The sequence below is a fragment of the Sciurus carolinensis genome, chromosome 17, assembly GCF_902686445.1.
Source record: "Sciurus carolinensis chromosome 17, mSciCar1.2, whole genome shotgun sequence".
In the NCBI taxonomy this organism is placed as follows: domain Eukaryota; kingdom Metazoa; phylum Chordata; class Mammalia; order Rodentia; family Sciuridae; genus Sciurus; species Sciurus carolinensis.
In genome coordinates this window covers 7,957,065-7,981,837 of record NC_062229.1, presented here as the reverse complement: position 1 = coordinate 7,981,837, position 24,773 = coordinate 7,957,065, and the positions used below count along the sequence as shown (strand labels likewise).

General features: G+C 39.9%; 2 protein-coding genes across 2 annotated transcripts; both read right to left on the bottom strand.

Moving 5' to 3' along the window:
* Positions 1 to 4,126: 4,126 nt before the first annotated feature.
* Positions 4,127 to 5,065, bottom strand: LOC124969398 (olfactory receptor 7G2-like). The gene has a single exon (XM_047532324.1). It carries the CDS (start codon positions 5,063 to 5,065, stop codon positions 4,127 to 4,129), a length of 939 nt encoding a protein of 312 aa, XP_047388280.1.
* A 6,145-nt stretch (positions 5,066 to 11,210) lies between these two features.
* Positions 11,211 to 11,843, bottom strand: LOC124967930 (olfactory receptor 7G2-like). The gene has a single exon (XM_047530361.1). The coding sequence runs from the start codon at positions 11,841 to 11,843 to the stop codon at positions 11,211 to 11,213; it is 633 nt and encodes a 210-aa protein (XP_047386317.1).
* Positions 11,844 to 24,773: the final 12,930 nt, after the last annotated feature.

Sequence of the window (24,773 nt, the reverse complement as noted above, 5' to 3'; positions counted from 1 at the left end):
ATGACTCTACCTGACCATGTTGTACACAAGCTTTTGGAGCTGGTTTGTGAAAAGAGATTGTAAAAGTTTGGAGATGGAGGATAGAGAAGTTGTAGAATGTAGTTAGTTGAGCTCAATAGGCAATTCTGTGGGACCTCTGAAGATCAGAATTTCATTAGAAATGTGTACAGTAACAATCGTGCTTATAAGGTTTCAGATGGAAATGAAGAATCGAAAGGTAGGTGGACTAGAGTTCATTCATCTTACATTCTGTCAAAGAACTTGTCTATATTTTGCCTATCCTGAGAATTGAGGGCATGTGAGGCTAAATTTAAAAGTGTTGGACTAAGTAAACAGAAGGAGGATATTAGAAGTCAGTATGGGATTCCCGCAGTTGCGTGAGTATTGCTGGATGCTTTAGTCAGATTTAATGTTAGAAACAGAAGCAAAAAAGAACAGAAAAATTTGAAAATATTGTGGTTTGACCCAAATTCATGTGTAAGATTGGAGCTCAGGAATGTGATATTGCTGAAGAAGTTACTGCCACTGCAGAGAAGTTAAATACCTTGCATCTTGACAAAGTACCTGAAAGTTACTTTGCACCCTGACAATAGGAATGATGCTTTAAGAGAATCTCAGAATGGACCGTACCATGCTCATTTCAGGCTTCAGGGTATAAAAATAAAACTCATTTGAAAACTGAGCTCTAAGAGAATATTGGCAGCAATCTGGTCACACGAGGCCACCTAAGAAGTTTTACCCTCAGGATTCATTTCACCATACATGAGAGCTGCACATGAACTCAGGTCCACTGCAGCTGTCGTCCAAAGCAGCTACTGCTCAGGCTGGTGAAAAACCATGTGGTGTCATGGATGGGACGTTGGACTTGGGCTTTTTAGTAATGTTGGAACTCTGAAGACTATGTGGCCTCTGGGAGATGAACTGAATGCATTTTATAGTGTGAATTGGTCAGGAACATCTGTGGACAAGAGGTAGAATATAAGGTTTGGATTGAGAATGTCTTGTCTACAACCCAGTTGTGCCAAGTCAGTGGGTAGATTGAAGAAAGGCCAAAGACAGAGCATGAAAGTGGCATGTGAGACATATGATTTATTAAGGAAAGCTTGAACGAGATCAGTGACTGCACAAAGAAGGGTTCAGTGTCAGTAGGTTGAACCAATAGCAACTTTATCTCTCAGTGTTTGCCAAGCAGTACCTTCTCTCCCTCATGGTGAATTGTGCAGAAGCAGCTGATGGACAAGTGACACATATCTCATCTCCAGGGTGGCCTGAGTTCCAGCTGGGTCCCCATTTAGAGAGGGGTTTTATGTGTTAGTCTACAGAAGCAGCAATATCACTAGCATTTACTTGCTTTTGTGACCAACACTCCCAGGAGCAATGTCCTGGCATATATGCAAGAAAGCAGCTTCTCCAGATACCAGTCACTTACTCTTGTTCCCAGTGGGGATAAGAGATATCCAGAGTCCTTCAAGACAATATGTGACTGTACATTCAAGCACGGTATTTCTCTCCTTGTTTCTTTATCTTCTCTAGGTTTTGGGGAAGTAAAAGGCAGCATACAGGAACATGGTTTTATAGAACCTCATTTTTAAGATATTATACATGCAAAATACTCGGGCATGGAAAGCCTAGACCCCAAGGCAGCCTTCTATAGAGGTGGGACTTTTAAGCAATGATGGATCATGAGGGCTCTGAACTATCTGTACATTAGTCCAAAGGGTGTATGAGTCTTAGCTGAGGACTACTGGGAGATGAGACCCAGTCCACTGGGGGCATGCCTGGGAAGCTTGACCCTCTCCATAGCCCTTCCTCACTTTCTGTCTGGTCCCCAGCTGCCTAGTGCTGAGCAGCTTTCCTCTGTAAACTCCTCAGGCATGACATTTCTCCTTCCAGCTTCCCAACCATGGATTGAGTCCTCTGAAACCGCCAGCCAGGATAAACCTTCCTTTTAAGTTTTTCATGTGAGGTATTTTGTTCACAGAAACAAAAGGCTGAATAACTCAGGCCAGTGGAAAATAGAAAGAGAGAGAGAGAGAGAGAGAGAGAGAGAGAGAGAGAGAGAGAGGGAGATTGTGGAGTGTTTCTATTGTCCTTTTCAGGGCACACCCCCAAGGACCCACCCACCTTCCACTGTGGTCACCTTCAAAAGGTCCTCCACCCCCAATACCACAGCAGGACACCCATTACACCTTATGTGGACAGGACATTGGGGGATAAATACACAGAGAGAAGGACTGTAAAAGCACAGACACTCAGAGATTTTCTCCTTACACCTTACTCATTAATAGATGTTTGCTGACTGTTAAGCCTTCTCCCCTATATATTTCAATGCAAATACTAAAAAGTACTCTTCTTAAATTCATTGAATATTTGCTGAATATTTGTGAATATCATTCTTTCTCTAGTTTTTGTTTTTATTTATTTATGTATTGTTGGTATGTTGCTATGTCCCTGCATTCTACACACTTTGGCAGATTTCAAGCTTCATTTAGTAGGTGGAAATGTTGGTCCATTTTGATGCTCACTGTAAAATTTTAAAACTTACATAACTTTTATATTTAAGAACTTCAATGTTTTACTTTTTAATCACTGTACCTTGTACAATAAACTCATATTACATGAATTTATACTTTTCAAAGTAAATAATTTAGAATGTAAAGCCAGATGGCACTGTGATGTCTTTCTTGGGCATCTCAACCTCATTGAGACTTTAATAAAGGAATAGTTGATAAAATGGAGAGTCAGCAATGGGATTACAAAACGAGGTTCAATTTTCCCATGAACTTCAAAGGAAATAGTAACACATGTAAAAAACATGGTGAGTGGACTGAAAACCAAGTGAGTTGGGTGGGCTCTCAGGGGGAGAAAGAGACCCCAGTAGAAAGAGACACAGATCTATGAGCATGACCAGCCACGCTCATCCCTTTAGTTAGGTGAACAAAACCCCCATCATATGCTGTACCACATCAACTAGAAGAAACCCATAATCAATTTACATTTTTCCCCATTATTCAACCATTGTGATATGCCCAGAACTGATTTATGGCTAAAATATTTGATCAGAAAGGATCATTCTGAACCCCCAATATCAAAGTTGATGTGAGATTTCATTTTGAAATGCTTGCTTAGGAACCTGCACATTTATTCCCAGGAACACCATATATATGATCAGAGCTCAACCTGGGCACACCACCATCTTCTCTTCTCACAGAAAAGGGGTATCTGCATCCTGCTTTTGGGGTGTACATAAAATTCCTGTCATCACAAGAAACTCCTTGTGTCTTGCTTTTGTTGCATCTTGGAATTCTTTCCAGTCGTTAAAGTCAAGAACCTGCCCAGGGAGAACTGAGGTACCATTGCCTCCTTGCAAGGGGAACTCCCTGGACCCCTGACTGCTGATTGAAGGACTCTCTAGATTTATTTCTATAAACAAGAAAGTACTTGCTCTTTGCAGGTAAGAAGGACATGTCTTAGGAGGAAATTGCCAGGGACAGATGTAGAGCTTCATTTTATTTTCAATTTTTAAAAATTTCTATATTGTTTATTGACATAATATTTGTAACCACATATCAGATAGAGTGGGATATTTGGGTTGTCATATACAGTGGATGTTGAGCTACTTGGGTACTTAACATTAGCACATACATCACCTTAAAATTTCATGGCTCATGGTGAGATCATTCAAATTTCTCCGTAATAACTATTTTTAAGGTATATAATACATCATTGCAAATTATGTTCACCCTATTATGCCATAAAATACCATAACTGGTTCTTCACATCAAACAGTAATGTAGCATCTGTTGATCAACCTCACCCTCTTCCCCTTGCCTCTGCTTTGTTGAGATACTCTTCCTGTGTGTCTATCTTCTCCAAACTACTTTCTTTATGAGTTTGCTAACAATAGGATCTCTGCAGTAGGCTCTGACTCTGGACAAGCAAAGACTGTCCAAACTCTCAGAGTTTGCTATAAGGATTGGGAAGTTACAGTGGAATTACAAGGCACCTGTTCATTACATGATCTCATCAACTTAGCAGAATGCAGTGACAGAAAGTGCAGGCATTCTGGCTAACCAGGAACCCTGTCCCTCTGTCTCACTCTAGAAACACAAGTCCAAAGGAAACATCACATAACAGAGGCTGTCCTACCCATGAGCATCCTCACAATGGCCTTCATGTCCCTATTCCTTAGGCTGTAGATAAAGGGGTTCAGCATTTGAGGATCCACAGAATACATCACTGAAGCCACTGCAGAAACCCTGGAAGAGTCAGTCACTGAAGAGCTAATGTACACCCCCAAACCTGTCACGTAGAACAAGGAGACGACAGACAGGTGAGACTCACAGGTGGAAAAGGCTTTATGCTTCCCTCCTGATGAGGGCATTCTCAAGACAGAGGACACAATGTGAATGTAAGAGAAAATGATTCCAGAGAGAGGAACACCAGCAAATAGAACAGCCACCAAATACACCATCAGGTTATTGATGAAGGTATCAGAACAGGCCAGCTTCAGGACCTGAGCAAGTTCACAGAAGAAGTGGGGAATCTCCAGGTCTGTGCAGAAGGACAGGTGCAGCAGTATCACAGTGTGGAGGAGGGCAACCACAGAGCTGAGGAGCAGGGAGAGTAGAACTAGGAGTGCACAGAGATGAGGATTCATGATGACTGTGTATCTTAGGGGGTGACAAATGGCCACATATCGGTCATAGGCCATCACTGCAATGAGACAATTTTCCATGCCAACAAAATCTATGAAAAAGCATACCTGGGAGAGGCATCCATTGTACGTGATGCTCTGATCCTGTCTCAGGATGTTCACCAGCATCTTGGGGACTGTGCTTGTGCTTAAGCAGATGTCATTAACAGATAGGCTGCAGAGGAAGAAGTACATTGGGGTGTGGAGGTGGGAGTCAGAGCTGACGGCCAGGATGATGAGCAGGTTCCCCATGATGGTGACCAGGTACATGGACAGGAAGAGGCTGAAGATGAGGGGCTGCAGTGCTGGGTCCTGTGTCAGTCCCAGGAGGAGGAATTCTGAAATGTCTGTTTGGTTTCTAGTTTTCATGTCAGTGAAGAATCTGAAGCAAAAGATGGGGTGTATCTATAATAGCATGCGTGTCCAGCAGTAACACCATCATTTGGAAACAAGTTAGAAAACAAACCTGTAGACCCCTTGATCTTCATATTTAGAACTCCAGAACTGTGAGTATTTTAAATTTGATTGCTAAACGAACAAGAATCTGCTGCCTGGTTATGATAGTCATAGCAATTACTACACTTACAAATCCCCTCCCCAACCTCTCTACAGAGTTCAAACGTGCTTTGTAGCAATCATCATATTTGAGAAAGGGATGATTTCCACTCAGAAGGAAATAGACCCTGTCTCATACAGAATGAGACCAGCAGTCTGAGTTCTGGGAAGCACCAGAGCAAATATATGTGTGCAGAGTGTGAGACAGGGACAGGAGCGTGTGATGGACTGACCCTCATCATATTTCTCCCTCCCTTGTTTCTTACCATCCTTCCTGCTTCACAGGATGAATCCCTGGGGATACACTCAGCCTGATTTCCCAAGCATTACTTAAGGGACTCAAGTTCATGGTTGGCTTCCAGGGAAATGATGCTCATCATCATGGTCATTAAAGATGCACGATCTGTCTCAGGAAGTGCAGAGAGGCCAGTTGAGTGAACACGCTCCTGTTCCAGAAGAGTCATCTCTGGGAGGAGGCTTGGGTGCTTCTTCCTGGCTGGGGGAAGGGTGGCTGAGTGAGGAGGCCACAGGTTGACTCCTATCACCTCCATTTCCCTGGGGGCTCAAATTCCAAACTCCTCATTAGATCAGATACTTTACTCTCATGGTGACACCAGGAGTGCATATCCTTGAAGACCAACTCTGTAGCAGCGAAGATACAGGTGGGATGGATTCCTGATCCCTGAGGTCAAATGTAGACCTTTAACTCTCTCTTTTGTTCCTGCTCATCTCCATTTATTGTACCTGGCAAATAAAACTTCTCTAATAAATTTCAGTATTGATTTTAAGTTATAAATGAATCAATACAATCACTCATATCAAGTACACTTATTTTTATGTTGAGTAGCAAAATACATTCTATATTTGTGGGTATAATTTTGAAATTTGCCAAATTATCAACTAAGGTGATGCTAAAATGCAAATATCCAATGGTGTCTTTCCCAATGTATCATTGATGTTTATTGAACCTTAATTTTTACTTTTTATATTTGCACAGAAGGTTTTCATCCCTTTGTGTGGTCAATGATGACGGCAAAAAACATATACACAGGATCGTCATTACCTGGTTACAACTTCATGCATACCTTTTTCAATATTGTCACAGGGTTTCCATAGCTTCCTTACCAATGGGCTCTGTGGTTTGAAATTATGGTACTTCATCTTAGTTTTTAGTTTTTAAATTTTGTTAGTTCAAATTATTTGTACATGATAGTGGAATGGATTTATACATCTTGATAGACTATAAATAAATGGAGTGTAATCTCTCATTTTTCTGATTGTACATATTGCAGAATCACATTGGTTATGCAGTACATGTACATGAGGTAATAATGTGTAATTAGTAGTAAAGCAGCCGTGGCTTAATTCTCTGTACAAAAAAAGGGATAATACTATGCCAATTTGTCCATTGACTCAGCATATTTCAATAGATTAGATTTTAACCAAGATGTTTTATCATCTTAACCATATTTTCTTCAAAAAGGATAAATAATAGGTAATATATAGAAATATATCAATGTGGTTATTTTATAAAAAGATCAAAGATTCCATCAACCACAGGAACACTCACATATGAAGTAAATTTATCCTGATTACCAAAACAAAACACTGACATGACATAATAATTGTCCTGAAGCAGGTTCAGTGAATCTGTTTCTATAAGAAAGAAAGTATTTTGTTCTCTCTAGGTAATGAGGACTAAGTGTCTTTGGAGGAGACTGGTTCTCAAGTGCACATATGGAAGTCCTTTTTGGAAATTTTTTCACTTATTTTCAGATGCCCTATATTTGTACAAATTTCTGACTTAACAAAGTGCTGTTTTGATTCTCATATCCATTTGGCATTTATCAATTCATCTTTCTATGCTTGACTTATTTAAATCAGTATCACTTGAGTTTACCTGTGTTGTTGCCAATGGTAGGATTTTGCTCTTTGCAGATATACCACATTTTCTTCATCCATTTCTGTGTTGATGGGCATTTAGGATGATTCCATATATAAAATATTGTCAGATAGGGTGTGACTGGAGGAGGCAGGCCATTAGGGGCATCGCTTAGGATTATTTATTTTGTCTGTGTTGAGGGAGGAATGACTCTCTGCTCCCTGGTGTGATGTCCTAAGCTACTTCATTTATCACGTTCTTCTTCACTGACTTTTAATTCAGCCAGGGTCCATAGCAGTAGAGTCAGCCATCTATGAACTGAGACCTCTGAAACCAAAAGCCCCCAAATAAAACTTTTCCTCCTTAAAATTGTTCTTGGTGGGTTTTTGTTCACAGTAGCAAAAAATATGATTAAAACATATGTACTAAACTGAATCCTAGGATAATAACACAGTCTCTGAACACCAATGACCAGGTTGCTTGTCATGTGCAGGACTAAGAAGTCATGGAAGATTGCAAAGAGGGAAAGAGAACATTTACAGAGATGCATGCACATGCCAATAGTTGCTAGATTTGAGGGAACTAAAATATTTATTCAATACAAATGGCTCAGCAGAGAACTCCTACTTGGTGAGAGTGATGTCATCATTATGCAAGATTTTCAAAATCCAAGGTGGAGTAAATGGACTTGAATATGACAAATGCCCTGTCTCTCAAACTTTTATGAGGAAAGTTATACTCTTGAAGTCAATGATTCCTTCTCAGTTATTCAATGATGCTTCAATCCTATCAAGAGACATGAAAAACTATTTAGTCTCATTAATGCACAAAGGTAAAAGAATAGCTATCCATATGATTCCAATATGAGATAGATTGCCCATTTTCTTAGAGACCATAAAGATAGAGATAACAGACAATAAGTGACTAGTTGCTAAACCCCACAACACAGACTCTTGTAAGTACAAAGATGAAAATAACAGCAATGACTCAGAAATCACTTAAGAACTTGAAATATTATTGATGTCAAAATGAAGGTAACTGATGAAATACATTATGCAGACATATAGAAAGGAGTGATAACAATGGTTTAGAATTCTACCATATAAATTTTAGATAAATATGTATAATACAATCAAAACTACCAGCATTAATCCAATTTTTGTCTCTATCTTATACAAAATGTGAAATTGCATGTAGGCCCATGAGATAATCCAAAATATGATAAATCACTGGAAAAACCTTTTTTCAAAATGGATAACATTCACCCTCTGTTAGTCAGATTTTTCCATCACTGTGACCAAATAATTGACCAGAACTACTTAAAGGAGAAATGGTTTGTTTTGCCTCATGGTTTCAGGAAACCATAGCCACAGAATACTCTTAGTGCCTGGACAGCTGAGCATGGTAAATTCTGGGAAAAAATCTTCTTGGGTCCATATGCCAGTAGAGAATCCCTATGCTCATTTTTCAAAGCAAAGTCATTCAAATGAGCTTAAAATTTTACATCCTTGAACCTAAGATGGGTGGGATTTGGTCAATTCCTAAGATGACTTGAAGTCATACTTCCAATTGTCCCAGAGCAAAGTACTTAGCTTCTCCTTAGTGGCACTACTCCCTTCAGAACCACACCTTCCTTGACTTCAATATTGCACATAATTTTCTGGCCACACTGAAAATTTTTTTCTGAAATATTTCTGCTCTTCTTTCTCCTGATTCTCACTGTAAACCTAGCTTAAAACTGCCAGCAGTACACATTCTGATGATTAAATGCAGTCCTGCCTTGAAATTTCTTCTACCAGATTGGTTATTCCATGGACTTTAAATTCAACTTCACACAAAATCTCAGGACATGAACCAAATATTGACAAGTTGTTTGCCAGAATGCAACATCTGTGGTCTCTGGTCCAAATTTCCCAACAGAGTCATCATTCAAATCTGAAAACACACAAGCACAGTCTTTATTGTTTGCATTGCTATTTGCATTCTAGTCTTTCACGTTTCCCAAGAGTTGCCCATTAAGGTCTGCTTACCACATTCTAAGGTGTTTTCAAACTCCTTCTGCAAACTAGTACCAAAGTCTTATGAACCACATGGTCAGGTATAGTCACAGTAATGACCTCACTTCTTGCTATAATTATCTCTGTTGGCCACCTTGTCATCATTGTGATCAAAATACCTGACAAGAATAATTTTGAGGAGGAAAGATGTATTTTGACTCATACTTTTAGGTGTAGGCTATCTCTGTTCCATTGGGCCTGAGGTGAAGCAGTACATGAGGGTGGAATGGTATTTTGGAGGGAAGCTTCTCAGCTTTGGCAGCTTTTTCAGAGAAAAAGGGATAGAGAAAGGTAGAGTAAGGGGATAAGATATATTTCACAAGGTCATGCTCTCCAGTGACTTACTTCCTTTGACCTGTCTTCTGCCTACAGTTTCCAGCACCTCTGAGGAATTTAGTCAGCTATGTGTAGATTAATCCACTGATGAGGTCAGGGCACTCAGAACCCAACCACTTCCAAGAAGTTCCACCTCTGAACAATGCTGTACTAGGGATCAAACCTTCAACACATGAGCCTTTAAATGGCACTGAATAGCCAAAGTTAATACCACTTATCATGTATTTCATAAATGAGGAAAATTAGGCTATGGAATTAATATTTTGTGGACCAGCATTCAAATCATGACAGCGATATTAGTTGTGACTCCATAGATAGATCTATTATCAGTGGACAAAGAAAATGACATTCGACTTTCTGTCTCTGATATCACGTGTACTCCCCAAACTGACCTCTTCTGCAACCACCTGGTGTGTATAAGGAAAATCAGTTCTTGAAAGAAGTCATCTCATTTAGAACAAAATAAAGACTTAACCCCCAATCTATACATTCCTTCTTCCAAAATCTTTTAACAATTTCTTTATAATTTTTAATATTATAATATACTTTTAAAAAATATTTTTAGAGTGCATTTTGATTCATAGTACACAAATGGGGTGCATCATTTCCTTTCTATGGCTTTTTATGATGTAGTTTCATATCATTCATATAATCATACATGTACATATGGAAATGATGTCAGAATCTTTGTAATGAACAATAAATCTCTTGAGTCTCTAATGATGTTAGAATTAGAGCTCATGTTTGAGAACTAACAACATCATCACTAGTAAAGTTCAAATATTGTCTAATGATCTCAACCACTGAGATAATACAACTATGTGGATTTGTTAAATAATGGATTTGAGCAAAGTGGATGCTATTGAGACCTCCTTAGTACACAGTTTGCCAGGAAACATGTCAGGAATTACTCATTCAGTTATGAAACATCAGTTACTTGGCCTCACAGTAGTTCTACCTGTGAGATGAACACAGGATGACACACCATGGGATCAAGCTGAAGGTACTTCCCACATGAGAACTTGACTTTGAGGAAATGTTTTCTCACCCTAGCCAACTTCCACAACTCTCCTTCTGAGACTCATTCATACAATATCACTAAATGAGAACCCCCAATTTATGCTCAACTTGATGGATCCTGTGAACTGTGACAAAGGATTCATTCTGTAACTTCTCTCTGGAATTGTACAAAAACCAAACCCAAGTTAGTTTCAAATAGAATTGCACTTATCTGTCATATTCTTGTAACTGGATGACCAGGGAGAAGGGATATTCTACATATTGCTAGAGCATTAACTAAATATTTTCTAAGTCTGCACACATCCTGCAAACTTGTCTGGTTTAGATTCCATATAAGGAGATTTGCTAAAGTTTCTAATTTCTAATTTTTTCCTTCAAGCTCTGCTTCTAGGAATCCAGAGCAAAGAAACTATGTTTAGGAACTTCATGTCACCTGTCAATCATCACAGAGCTAGACAAAAAAAGTTATCTTTAAAACCAACTCTGAAATCTATGTGATTTTAGCTCTATCTCTTCCCTTTAGAAGAATGTTGGGACTAATGGGAGGAACTTTGACTCACTATGATCCTGTCACTGAACCCAAGATCAAACAAAAGGAAAAATCAAACAAGAAATGCTATCCTACCCAGGCACTTCCTCAAGGCCTCCTTCATGTCCCTGTTCTTCAGGCTGTAGATAAATGGGATAGGCATCTGAGAACCACAGAGTACATCACTAAATCCACAACAGTCTGCCTGGGGGAGTCAGTCACTGAAGAGACAATGTACACCCCAAATCCTGTCCCATAGAACAAGGAGAAGACAGACAGGTGAGATCCACAGATAGAAAAGGTTTTATGTGTTCCTTCTGATGAGGGCATTCTTAAGACAGAGGACACAATGTGAACATAAGAGAAAATGATCCCAGAGATGGAAACACCACCAAACATGGAAGATGAAATATATACCAGGATGTTTACAAAGAGAGCATCAGAGCAGGTGAGCTTGATGAACTGAGTAAATTCACAGAAGAAGTTGGGGATCTCCAGGGCTGTGAAGGACAGCCTCAGCACCATCACATTGTGCAACAGGCCGACCACTATGTTAATGGACAGTGAAACCATAACCAGCAGGGCACAGAGGCAGGGGTTCATGATGACTGTGTACCTCAGGGGGTAACCAACATCCAAATAGCGATCATAGGCCATCACTGCAAGGAGACAATTTTCCAAGTATCCAAACAGTATGACCAAGCCCCTTTGGGTGAGGCCGCCTGAGTAAGTGATGCTCTGATCCTGAAATTGGATGTGCACCAGCATCTTCGGGATTATGCTTGTGCTTAATGAAATGTCATTAAAGGATAGCCTGCAGAGGAAGAAGTACATGGGGCTGTGGAGGTGGAAGTCATTGCTGACAGCCAGGATGATGAGCAGGTTTCCCAGGATGGTGACCAGGTACATGAACATGAAGTGACTGAAGATGAGGGGCTGCAGGGCTGGGTCTTCTGTCAGTCTCAGAAGGAGGAATTCTGAAACGGCTGTGTGGTTTGTGCTGTCCATTTTGCTGAGAAACATTGGGTAAAAATTATATGAATCCTTCTGGATGAGTATAAAGAGTCATATCACACTTTGATACTAATGAAAATTTTGTATCACCATGGATGTAGGAGAAGCTATGGGCATTAGGAAATATATGTTTTAAAAAATATGTATTTTAACAAAAATCTATAGTTTAACAAAAAATCTATATTTTAACCAAAAATATAAATCAATTTGATATCTCTATGCATTGAGAATCAGTGCTTTAAAAAAATCCATTTGTGATATCCTTCGCTCTCCACAGGAGCTCATTGATTGTCTGTGTTCCAGGGTCCATGTTGGGACTGTAGCGTGCTGGAGCCTACAGAAACTGAAACCCAGATTTGTGAGTTACTGGAAACCTTCAGGGACACTATAAACCTACAGGGTAGAAACTGTTCTACCTCAGATCCTTACGGGTAGATGGGAAGACACACAAACAAAATGAAAAAAATAAGGGAATAAAGCACTCCATACAAACCAGTATGTTCCAATTATACACTCTATTGACAAACCAGTACAAGAAATATCAGAGAAGAAGTTCAGAATATACTTAGTAAAACTGCTTCCCAACTTTAAGGAGGATATAAAGAGTGAAATCAGAGCTATGTTTCAGAAGAAGGAAGATATCTTAAAGAAAGAGATAAAGATCCTGAGAAGAAATCTAGAAGAAATCTTTGAAATGATTCAATAAACCAAAACAAAAATTCAATGGAAAGTAGCACCAATAGAGGAGACCACTTGGAAGACAGAACTTCAGGTGATGAAGACAAAATATATAAATTTGAAAATAAAGGTAACCACACAGAGGAGATGAAAATTGTGTTCCCTCATGCAGACACAATGTCTGAACAGCAGCTGCTGAAGCCAACTGAGTGGAGCTACTGTGACTTCTTCTGGGCTGATAAGAAAGACCCCGAAGGCAATGGCACCATGGCAGGGTTTGAACTGTGCTCCAAAAGCAACTGAAGGGCAAACAAATGCAGAAAGGAATGTCTGAATTCATCTGAGAGAGGATAAAGATTGAAGAAGAATATGCAAGGAATTTGGCTAAGCTCTCTCAGAACTCATAAGCTGCACAGGAGGAAGGCTCCCTGGGAGAAGCATGGGATCAGGTGAAGAAGAGCCTGGCAGATGAAGGAAAAGTTCATCTCAAGTTCACTGCCAAGCTTCACAGCGAGGTAGAGAACCCCCTAATTAACTTTCGTGAGAACTTCAAGAAAGACATTAAAAACTGTGTCCACCATATCCCTGACCTCTGCAGGCAACTCGTCAGCTGCTATGCATTGGTGGAGAAGGCCTGGAAAGCCCTCACAGAATGACAGAGAGACCTGGAGATGAAGACCCAGCAGCTGGAGATCAAGCTGAGTGAGAAGACAGAGGAGCACTTCAAGAAGGCACAGAGGAAGTCCAACAGGCTGGTGATGACCTCATGTGTTGTGTGGAACTCTACAACCAGGCCCATTCCAAGCGGTTGTAAGAGATGGAGACCACCACTTTGGAGCTGGAGCAGCTGGAAGTGGAGAGGGTGGAGATGATCTGGCAACATTTGTGCCAGTACACACAGCTGAGACAAGACAAACATGTTCAAACAAAGTAGTTGAGCCTGTGGACCAACTGCATCGAAAAGTGGACCCAGCCAAAGACAGAGTTGTGAGTCAGAGAGCACAAATTGGGCAACATTTGCCCTGTGGACATGGAGATCTAGACATGCCTGTGTGGCCCCAGGGTTCCTGCCCATGAGAGGGACTGGGTGTCCCACAGAGAGGAGATGGTGTCTCCTGCTGGGTGAAGCTGCCCTCCCACCCACTCTCATGTCCACTGAGGAGAGAGGAGAGAGCTGGCGATTCCAGAAGGGTGATCTGGATGGCCCAGCTGGGGGATCCCAAACATTCCCAGTCCAAGAAGACAGACCTGCAACCCTGCCCTTGTCTCCAAGACTGAAGCCCCCAAGCTCCATGCCACGCTTATTGCTCTGAGAACAAACTGAGGCTGGAAATTTGTGGTCCCTGCTGAGTTCCACATTGCTGGCCATCACACACTTGTGCCCTTAGGAGCCCAAACGCCCATCCTCCAACTCATCCCTTTATCTCTTTAGAGGCTTTGGAAGATTAGCGGAGGATCACCTCTGCCTCCAAGCCAATGTCAGGATCAGACTCATGAACAGAAGTCGCCATCAGCTCAGCCTGCACCGAATCCTTTACAGTCCTCTGTTTTTCTTGTTGTATTCTGGGAGCCCAAATCTAACATTTGTTGGCCACTTTTTATACTTATGAGTCTTGGGAAGGCCTGTTTTCTGTCTTCCCAGGCCAACCCTGCCTAGAGTGGTCAGGATGGAACTACCTCATTCTGCAAATTCACCCCAAGTCGGAGCATTGAATCATGGTTCCTATCAGAACAGGCACCGTCTCTTAAGTCTCTGGAAATCCCATCCATCCATTCCTCAGGTGCCTTCTCAAGGCAGTTCCCCACCCTGCCATCCCTGCCCAGTCTCACTAGAGGGAGCTTTCCAATGTTATCAACCACCAATACCTCCTGAAGCTCTGTGCATGTCCAAAGACTTTGAGTGATGGAATTACCAGCTCACCTCGGAAACCAGATGGGGTCTGTCTGCCATGGTGTTCTGTTCAACACTGGGTTACCCTGGCCAACATTCTCCCAGGCTGCCCGCCATGGGCTTAATGGGGCTGTATCAGTCCCACATGAGAGACAGGTTAGGGCAAGTCCCTTTGTCATTCCCCATATGGCTCCATCTGCTTATGCATGGTGGGGTTTGAACTAGTGTCCCTTGTTTGGACACTGCAGACTCTCATGTCCATAGGAGTTTGTTGCTACCCAGGCATGTCCAGTCACCTGGGCCTCCAGCTCCTCTGAACTTTCCAGGGCCCTATGCCAAGCCCTCTCTTAGTACCAGCACCTCCTTTCCCTCTGTCCATCTTCACTGGGGAATATGATGGACTGACAGATCTGACTCCATGAGAATGTTATAGGCCAGACTCTAAGGGAAATAACTAAACAGACTCCATTTTGCTCTGAGACTCCATGTTATGTAGGAAATAAGCTTCTCCCATGGGAACACCCCGCCTCTGTTCCCATCATCAGTTACTTGGTGTGACATGTTTAATAATATACAATGGCAACTCCTGTGTAGTAAAAAATTGCTCTCTTTTGATTCCTATTGCTCCTAAACAATGTACCATGTAAACAGTGATTGTGTGGATGTTAGTAACCATTCTTTAGTTTGTACCTAGGTAAGGGTCAGTGTGACCCACTTCCCTCTCTGTCAATGACCTCATGATGTTAGTTTGTAATTTTGAATCATAGCAACAGACACTTATGATTGCTGTGATTTTTGATATAAGAACCCCTACAACCCTGTGGTTGGGGCTGTTCTCCTAATAGTCATTTTTTGGGGCATTGTGTGAGACAGTCAGCTGGCCAGCTTAATAAAGACTCTCAAATTTGGACTTCTCAGTGGTGATCCGTCTGTTCTTAAGTTGCACCCCATAACATTTGGAGGCCCCAGCGAGATCCTTGCTGCCTGGTGAGCAATCACCACTCACCACTGACCTGGAAACTCCTGTGTAGGGAAGAGGCCACAACATTGCTCCCAGGGGAAGGTCTCTGAGAGACATTCCTCAGCTCCAGGCTGCACAGTCTGTGGAGTCCCACCCCAGGACTGAACTAAATTCCCCGAGAGAGCCACCTGTTTCTGCATCCCTGGGGGATCAGTAAGTCTGTTTCTGGTGGATTCGCATCTGGGGACTCTGAGGAAGGCTGGAAGCAGCATTACTGCAGGAGTCTGTGACTGGCAAGACGTTGCTCAATCCCTCTGGTCTGGAATCTGGAGTGGCCACTTGTCTGTGTCTTTGGTGTTTTATCTGTTCTGTGTTTGTTTGACCTTTTCTGTTTTTTTGTTGCCTTTAAGTGAAAGCATGGGTCAGACTCCGTCACGTCAGTCATGTACTCCCCTCCAGAGCATGTTAACTAATTTCCAGGAATTCCAGAAGACAGCCAGTGACTACAGAACCCACTGCCATGTCTTTTCTCTCTCTAAATTCTGTGAGAGAGAATGACCAACTTTCGAGGTCAGATGGCCCACTCAGGGGGCCACCAAATTGTCTTCAAGCAACCTGAACATCCTGATCAAATGTTTGATAGTCAAATTTGGGTAAAATAATGGTTAAAAATGTTTTTAGCCATGTTCACTGAAGCTTACATTAAAATGTAACCTGCTGCCAAAAGGAACTTCCAACTATTGGAGTTGGTCCACCAAAATGCCAAGCTAAAATTTTGATGGCTGCTATCCAAGAGACCAGGAAAACCAGTTTAGAACCAGACCCAAACTAAGGGAGCTCTCCCAAGGAGACCAATGGAAGCAGTTCCCTTGCTGTCTCTTTGGGAAACTACTTCAGAGAGGGATAAGGCATAACCTTTGTCTATATTCTCTTAATTCCTTTTCATCTCTGATGAGAGGGAACACATCAGCCTGGAGGCCAAAAAGACTTTAAAATTCTATTTTTTTTAGTTCATAATTTTGATCTGGTGTGCCTAGGTTAATTTTTGATCAGACCTATTTTATCCAATTATAAAGTTTTCTTAATGCTCTGCTTCATTCAGAGACCAGTTTACTAGGGTTAACTCTCATTCTGATGGGTTGAAAAAAAATAAGCTGTAAGGTGTTTGTCCTTCTGTTTATGTCATGTATATATACACTGTCATGTCTACATATATTTGGTACCAAAATTGACATGTGAGCTCATAAATTAAAATTTCAAAAATTGATCCAAATATTTTTGATTTACATAATTTAAAGGTTTTAAGATGGGTAAACAAAAATATGGCTTTCAAGTTACTAAAACAGTTTTGTTTCTAGGTGGTCAAAAATAAATAAAATGTTAATTTTATAAAATGTCTAATATTCATTGTTCTGGTTTTTTCTTCAACAAGAAAGAAATGACTGATATGGCTCAATACAATTCTCTAATACCTTGGTTTTTTAAAAAATAACTGAATTAGATTTAACACATATGGGATTGATCATGGATGTGTTTTTTAGAGACATCTGATTGGTTTAGAGAGTTAAAATACTAACTTTTAAATATAATAAAAACTCTTAACTCATTAAATTCCACAGGGTAACATACTTAAACATTTTTGGTGTTTTCATAAATTAGTAAATATAAAAAGAATTTAAATTTACTTTGTGTTATCATTAAAACATAGTTACTAAAAGTCCTAACAGGTATTATTCTATATAAAGGGTTCAAAAGACTCAATTATATTTTAATAGAGTTCTATGAGTAACAAAGTATTTCATCTGATTAAAATGGAGTAATTTAACTGAATTCAGAAATTTATAAGGGTTGTTTCAGAATATAAATTTTAAAAGGGGGATCAACAGATTAAAATATTGCAAAGTTTTAGATATAAAATATATTTAATAAAATTTTTTCTAGATAAAAAGTCTTTATGTGATAAAATAAAACTGTAATACATCTAAGTAAACAACAAGTGTCTAATTAAGTGATTAAAAGTGTTAATTAAGAGTAAATTTTAAAAGATTTACATGTATATGTAGTAACACAACAGTTAAAAACTATTCAAGATTTTTCCTAAGGTCAAATATTAATGTACTGATATAAACCAAAGTTTAGTCTGTATGCTGAAATGACCAATAATTCTTAAAATATTAATTTACTCTTAACATTGTGTCTGTTAAGTTTTATTCTCTAGAGCAACTAGTCTTAAAATTTGGGGGTTTGTACAACTCTGGTTAGACAGCAACTGTTAGAGTATTGTACTACATTACAAAGTCTAAATTTGCTTTAAAAAGTTAAACATGGGGCTGGGGAGATAGCTCAGTCAGTAGAGTGCTTACCTTGCAAGCACAAGGCCCTGAGTTTGATCCCCAGCAACCCAAAAAATGTTAAATATGGTTAATATAGAAACATCAATGTACTTATGATTCTATTATTCTTATTTGTATATTAAATGTTTTCATATCTTCCAGGTATACAAGTCTTTAAAAGGCTTAAAAGAACATCTTATCAAGATAGTTTTCTCCAACCTAAAGTTGTAATGACAAATTTAAACTTATCAGAATAAGAAATTTTATTGGTGATTTCTTTATATCATTTAGTGTTCTGTAACTGGACCTGAATATTATGTTACCTTCTGCACTGGGATAAAAATGTAAATGTATTTCTAAAAGATAATGAAAGCCTGTTTCATGATCTAATACCATGAAACAGGAAAACATTTTGCCACTTTACTACACAAAAGGAAAGTTAAATGCTCTCTCAGCTTTCTTTGATTCATGTTTTAGATGTAATATCATATTGTGTTAATAACATTCAAATAGACTTGGAAAAAATATATGTAAACTTTATAAAGTGATATTTAAAAAGATAAATGTCAGCTTCAGAACTAGGACTGCTTTACCTAAGATTTATGAAGAGCCCTTCCTTACCTGAGATAAGGCTCTGCTTCCTACCTTACTACATTTTACAATGCCTCCAAAATAAGTCAGACTTCAGCTCATTTAATGTTATATTCAAAAGATTGATTTTTTTGTTATAAAATTACTGTGATCTCAAACAGGGGACATAATATATAGCTCAGCCAAAATTCAAGACAGCTATTACACAACTAAATATGTTTTTACTCTTGTTAATTCCATTTTGTATTTTCCTTGTAAACTCGGTAACCTTTGACTGATTGATGTTTTACAGATGTACTGCTTCAAGAACAATCTAAATTAATTTGAGATAATAAGCCATCACCTCTAGGACAAATAATATAGACCCAGTATAATAAAAGTTGGTAAATAACTCTAAAGTCATAGACATTAAAGTTAAAACCCAGTACTCTTACTGTATGACTGGTGAAACTGACTTGCTGAAAGTTTAATATCAAAACATAAAGATTGAGATTAAAATAAAGGGATCAAGAGAATCAACATTTGGCTCTTGCCCTCAGAGTCAGCCTAAACCCAGGGAACAAGAGAATTTCTCTAAGGCGCTTTGCTACTCTGGGCCACACAATCTTCCGATCAGGGAGCCTGATAAGACCACTAGAGGATGAAAAGTCAATCAGTGCACCAGCTGCAGAGGAGGGTACTTGGGAAAGGAAGACATCCCTAATGCTTCCAAAGGAAGCCACCTCCTCAAGGAGACCCTAGCAGGTGAATGGCACTAAAGGAGCTAAGAAGCTGCTCTCAAGTTCCCCAAGAGTGACCCCTGTGGGAACTCAGCTGACTCTTAACAGGAGATAGGAACAAGATCAATTTGACCAGCTTGGTCTTAAACACCTAGCAAAACAGTTAAAACCAAAACAAAGTCATTCCTGGGCATTTTAAAAACAAAAAAATAGTTATTTTCACATAACTTAAGATGTACACTTGTGTTAGCCCCCAAAATAAATAAAACTAGAGGTAACAAAAAAGAATCTTAGAGAAAAATGCCTGATAACTATCAAGAGAAACCACCAGAGTTCTAAGTTTTTAGTCAGTTTAAGGCCTGCAGATCATCTTAACCTCTGATATAGGTAGACTTAATCAATGTTTGCTAGTATGATTCTCTAACCCTAAGTAACAAAAATTCTCTAACCCTAAGTAACAGGGATCTCTACTAAACAAAAAGATCATGCCAGTAAAAAGATATTTTACAAAAATCAGGTGACATTAAGTAACTTAAGTAAATGTTGTGCTTACATTCCTGATAACTCCAACAGTGTTAAAGTTTTACAATTGAGGCCTTATCCTCTCCAGACTTGTTAGGCTTTGTTAGACCTTTTTATGGGAACGACCTCTCAGCTCTTCCACCTCCTTGTAAGAGATTATTAATTTCTATCAGCTTCATGATATTCATTGACATGTTCCAGATGCTATTTATTTTGTAATCATTTTTTTTCATTCATAGAACAAGACTTTTACCCCTAGAAGTGAACTTTTTACTGCTTGCCCCACTCCACATCGCCCCCTCTCAGCTCAAACAGCAAGAGTGGTCATCGCCCTTTTTCCTTACAGCAGTAAAAAGTCCCTAAAATTAGAGGGGTAATAATAAAAATTTTAAAATAAGTCAATATAGATAGGTAAGTTGGGTTAAATCACAAAATAAGAGCCAGTTAGGGTCCAGAAAGTTGGAGGCAAATGACCTCTGAGAGATTAAAAGATTAATGCTTTCAGAGTCCTTCCTCCACCCTTACCAAGAACCTACTCCTGTTCTAACCTGTTGTTAAGTCTCTCCAACAGGTTCAACTTATGAGAGAACCAGTCCCAAGAGAGCACTGATTTACAACAGCCATTTCAGTCAGACAACTATGTCTACATCAAATTGTTCCAGAAAGGACTAATACCTGACTGAAATGGAAGGGACCTTATTCACAACATGGGCTCATCACATGTGAGTGAAGACAACAGAAAAATGGGCAGCCCTCAGAGACCCCAACCACCATCTAAAGATAAAACTGAAAAAAATGTTAATCGTGTTTTCTCTCTTGCTTGGACTACATCAGGAATAACTCTGTGCTTAACCATTCAACTTTTTGAGATTGCCAAATAGGCTAAATTCTGTATACTATTATCATGGGGAGGAATAAAAGGAACATATGGGGCTAATATCTAAACAAGTGGCCCCTGTCTTAGTTCCCTTCATAGGAAAAATAGGTATAATGGACTCCACAGCTGTAGGAACCACTGCCCTGATTAATGGAAACCAGAATTTCAAAACTTTAAGTAGACAAATAGATTTGGACTTAAATATATTAGAGATAGAATCCAGTCTGTTAAGCTAATGGGGTTGCACATTCACTACAATCACCTATGCACTACTAATAAATCAATGATTTGATTAAGTACATAAAACCAGTGGGGAATGTGATGGGCTGACAGATCTGACTGCATGAGAATGTTATAGGCCAGACTCTAAGGGAAATAACTAAACAGACTCCATTTTGCTCCGAGACTCCATGTTATGTAGGAAATAAGCTTCTCCCATGGGAACACCCCGCCTCTGTACCCATCATCAGTTACTTGGTGTGACATGTTTAATAATATACAATGGCAACTCCTATGTAGTAAAAAATTGCTCTCTTTTAATTCCTATAGCCCCTAAACAATGTACCATGTAAACATTGGTTGTGTGGATGTTAGTAACCATTCATTAGTTTGTACCTAGCTAAGGGTCAGTTTGACCCACTTCCCCCTCTGTCGATGACTTCATGATGTTAGTTTGTAATTTTGAATCATAGCAACAGACACTTATGATTGCTGTGATTTTTGGTATAAGAACCCCTACAACACTGTGGTCGGGTCTGTTCTCCCAATAGCCATTTTTTGGGGCATTGTGTGAGACAGTCAGCTGGCCAGCTTAATAAGACTCTCAAATTTGGACTTCTCAGTGGTGATCCATCTGTTCTTAAGTTGCACCCCATAACAGAGAAGCCTGGGCCAAGCGTGATTCTGGAAGATTTTCAACACTGCCACTGGGTTCAGCCGATCGCTTCCTTTCTCTACTACGGCAAACATGATCACCATATTAACCTGGAGAATCAACCTGAGGGGACTGGGAGAAAAAATTGACATAGTGAGAAAGGAACAAATTCTATCCAGAAACCCATGCTCTGAGGGTCCATCTTTCTTCTTCTTTCCATCAGTGGCTTTGAATTGACCCTTCCATCTCCCATGGGGGCTGAATTCTATGAGCATGATTCACTGATCTTTCCCTCTGTTTTACATGCTAATAGTGGATAACATTAAACTTGAATCTCTCTGCATCTCTTCCATTATATTGGAATTGCTTTCTCATAGTTTATATTAGAAAAAGTGCAGTATACTAAAGCAAACCAGATCTTGTCACTTTTCTTACTGAAACATCCTAAGCACAAAAGCCAATGTGAAGGGCAAGATCCGGTACGATCTGTACTTGATTGGATGAAGAACCACACCTTTCAGATTGGGCTTGGACCATGACACCAGCTACCAATTTTGGGATAGTTCTTGTCTTCTTTATCTAAAAATGGGTGCTGGTGGTAATTGCTTTGTGGTATAGTAATCTATAGATGATTTTCAAACATCAAAGCCAATAGCCATGTAGTTAACATAAATTTTTATTGAAAACAAATGGGATACATGTGGTGTCTCTGATTGTACTTGGATTAAAGGCATACAAGTTTTGTAATCATAAAATTACATAGGGTAATGTTGTTTGATTCATTCTGTTATTTTTCCCTTCCCCCCACCTTTGTCAGCCCTCTTTTCCCTCTATACAGTCCTTACTTCCTCCATTCTTGCCCCCCTGCAACCCCCCATTATGTCTTCATCCACTTATCAGTGAGATCATTCGTCCTTTGGTTTTTTGAGATTGGCTTATCTCGCTTAGCATGAAAACTTAGTTAACATAATTTTGAGTATAGTTTGGTTTCTTGGCTTTGTCTTCATATCCTTTCTCATTTGAGAGTCCCAGAGTCCTCTGTCCCTGGTATGGAATGAACTCTCTTACTCTTCCAGGGTAATCCAAGTTAACCAAGTCTGGACCAGTCCATTTTCTGAAGTCATCCTTAACCCTTATCCCCTCACCTCCTCTTTAGCCTCTTAACATAGCCTATTCCCTCCATTGTTCATTCATCAAGCATTTAGTAATGGCCAAGCAGTGTGCTGAGATCTAATCTGAAGTTGAGATGCAGCTGTCATCAGGGAAGCCCAGGAGTCTGTTTTCTGTAGAGTTGTTTTCCCTAGGGGCCTGGCCCTTCAGTAACTTTGACATTCACATAGAAGTACTCAGTAGAATTTAAGTTTGCAGAGGTACTGTCTTGTGCTGACATTCATTCATTTGCTCACTCCTTTTTCAGCAAATGCTTAGAACAATCCCAACATTGTGATGAGGAATGAAACTAATTGCATGAAAGGTGGACGCTATCTCCTCTGCCCTCTGTGTGAACAGCCAGATGTTTAGACATTTCTGGAGAGGGAAACCATTGCACCCTTGAGCCAAATCTACCCCCTGAGATTCATTATTTATAAACTACTGCCATGAGGTATTTAAATAGGTGGTGGAAGGTGAACAGCAACACCAGTTTGATCACCTGGTCACCAGACCCTCAGCCCATTTCCAACTCCAACTACAGAAATTTCTTTTATTACTTTTTGTTTTGTTTGTTTGTTTAGTTTTGTTTTGGGTGTGCATGTGTACAAGGGATTAAACTCAGGGACACTGTACCACTAATTCACATCCCCACCCCTATTTTGTATTTTCTTTAGATACAGGGTGTCACCAAATTGTTTAGCACATAGCTTTTGCTAAGGCTGGCTTTGAACTCATGATCCTCCTGTGTCAGCCTCCTGAGTTGCTGGGATTACAGGCTCATGCCATGGCACCTGGGTCTGTTATTGATTTTTAATAACTCATTGCTCTTCAAATCGGAGGAGTGAAGACCAAGGATAACTAAAGTACACCAAGAGTCAACAAGAGAATTAGGAGCAGTGCTGGAGTCAAGAGCCAGGACCCACTTTCCCTATTAATAAGGGACCTTCCCCCTGCACTGTGAGTAAAATCAGAATCAGGATGAAGGCTAAAAATATTATTTTGTTACATATACCGTGTACTTAAAGATTACTAAAATGTATTTTTTTGCTGACTTGTTCTACTTCTTCAAAGTTTTCACTAACTCTTACATCCTTTGCTGGGCACCAAGGCTTTCCCACACATTCCTAAGTGATGAGAGTGTAACAAAGTATAAGGCATTGGGTTTCCTTCATTAACCTTCTATATCTTGAAGCGAAAAGAAAAATTGAATGCACTATCAAAGCCATGGTCACCAAGTTTGGTGTGCCTCATAATCATCAGAAGGGCTTTCTGTATTACAGATGACGTAGGCCATGGCCCTGTCAGGCCCACAGACACAGGAGTACACGTTGTGGGAATGACAAATGGTTAATGTTGGCAAAACCTGGAATAGTCAGTGTGTCTGATTGCTGAGTTGACTCTCATGACCAGTCTCTGCTAAGGCCTCAGCAGAGCACAGAGTTCACTTTCTTAAACCACCTTTCAGTTTTCACAATTTCCTTATGTCCCTAGAATAGTTTCTACCTAAACAAAGCCCCAAGTTATCCTCTGCTTTCAAGGTGTGTCCACTTCTACCCATTAGGTTAACTGTAGCAGGTGAAGAGCACCCGTCCAGGTGGTCATGAGAAAGGGTGAGGACATATTGACTTTGAACTTGAAGTTCATAAGACTTTCCCTGGAGACTGAACCCATCTGCCCTAACACTTAAGTGTGTGGATGACATGCTCCATCATATCCTGAGGAATCTCCTTCCATTAGCATGACAGGCAGCATATCATTAAATTAAATAAACGAGCAAACAGCAGAACAGGTATGCAAGAGACAGAAGCAAATGCATGTAGTCCTATAAAAACAGGAAGAAACCAAAACTATGTTTTATCTTCAGAATACAAACCCAAGGTAGCACAGGCTTAGATCACCAGGCTTCCCATCAGGAGTGTCCCTTGATAGCAGTGGCCCCTCTCATGAGGAGCTGTAATGTCAGCACTTAGCATTTGGTGTCATATCAGACTTGCAACCAGCCTGGTGGCACTAGCCAAGGATAGCAAGGTCAATGTCAGCCTGGGCAACTCAGCAACAGCCTGTATCAGTAGAGAAGATAGAAAGT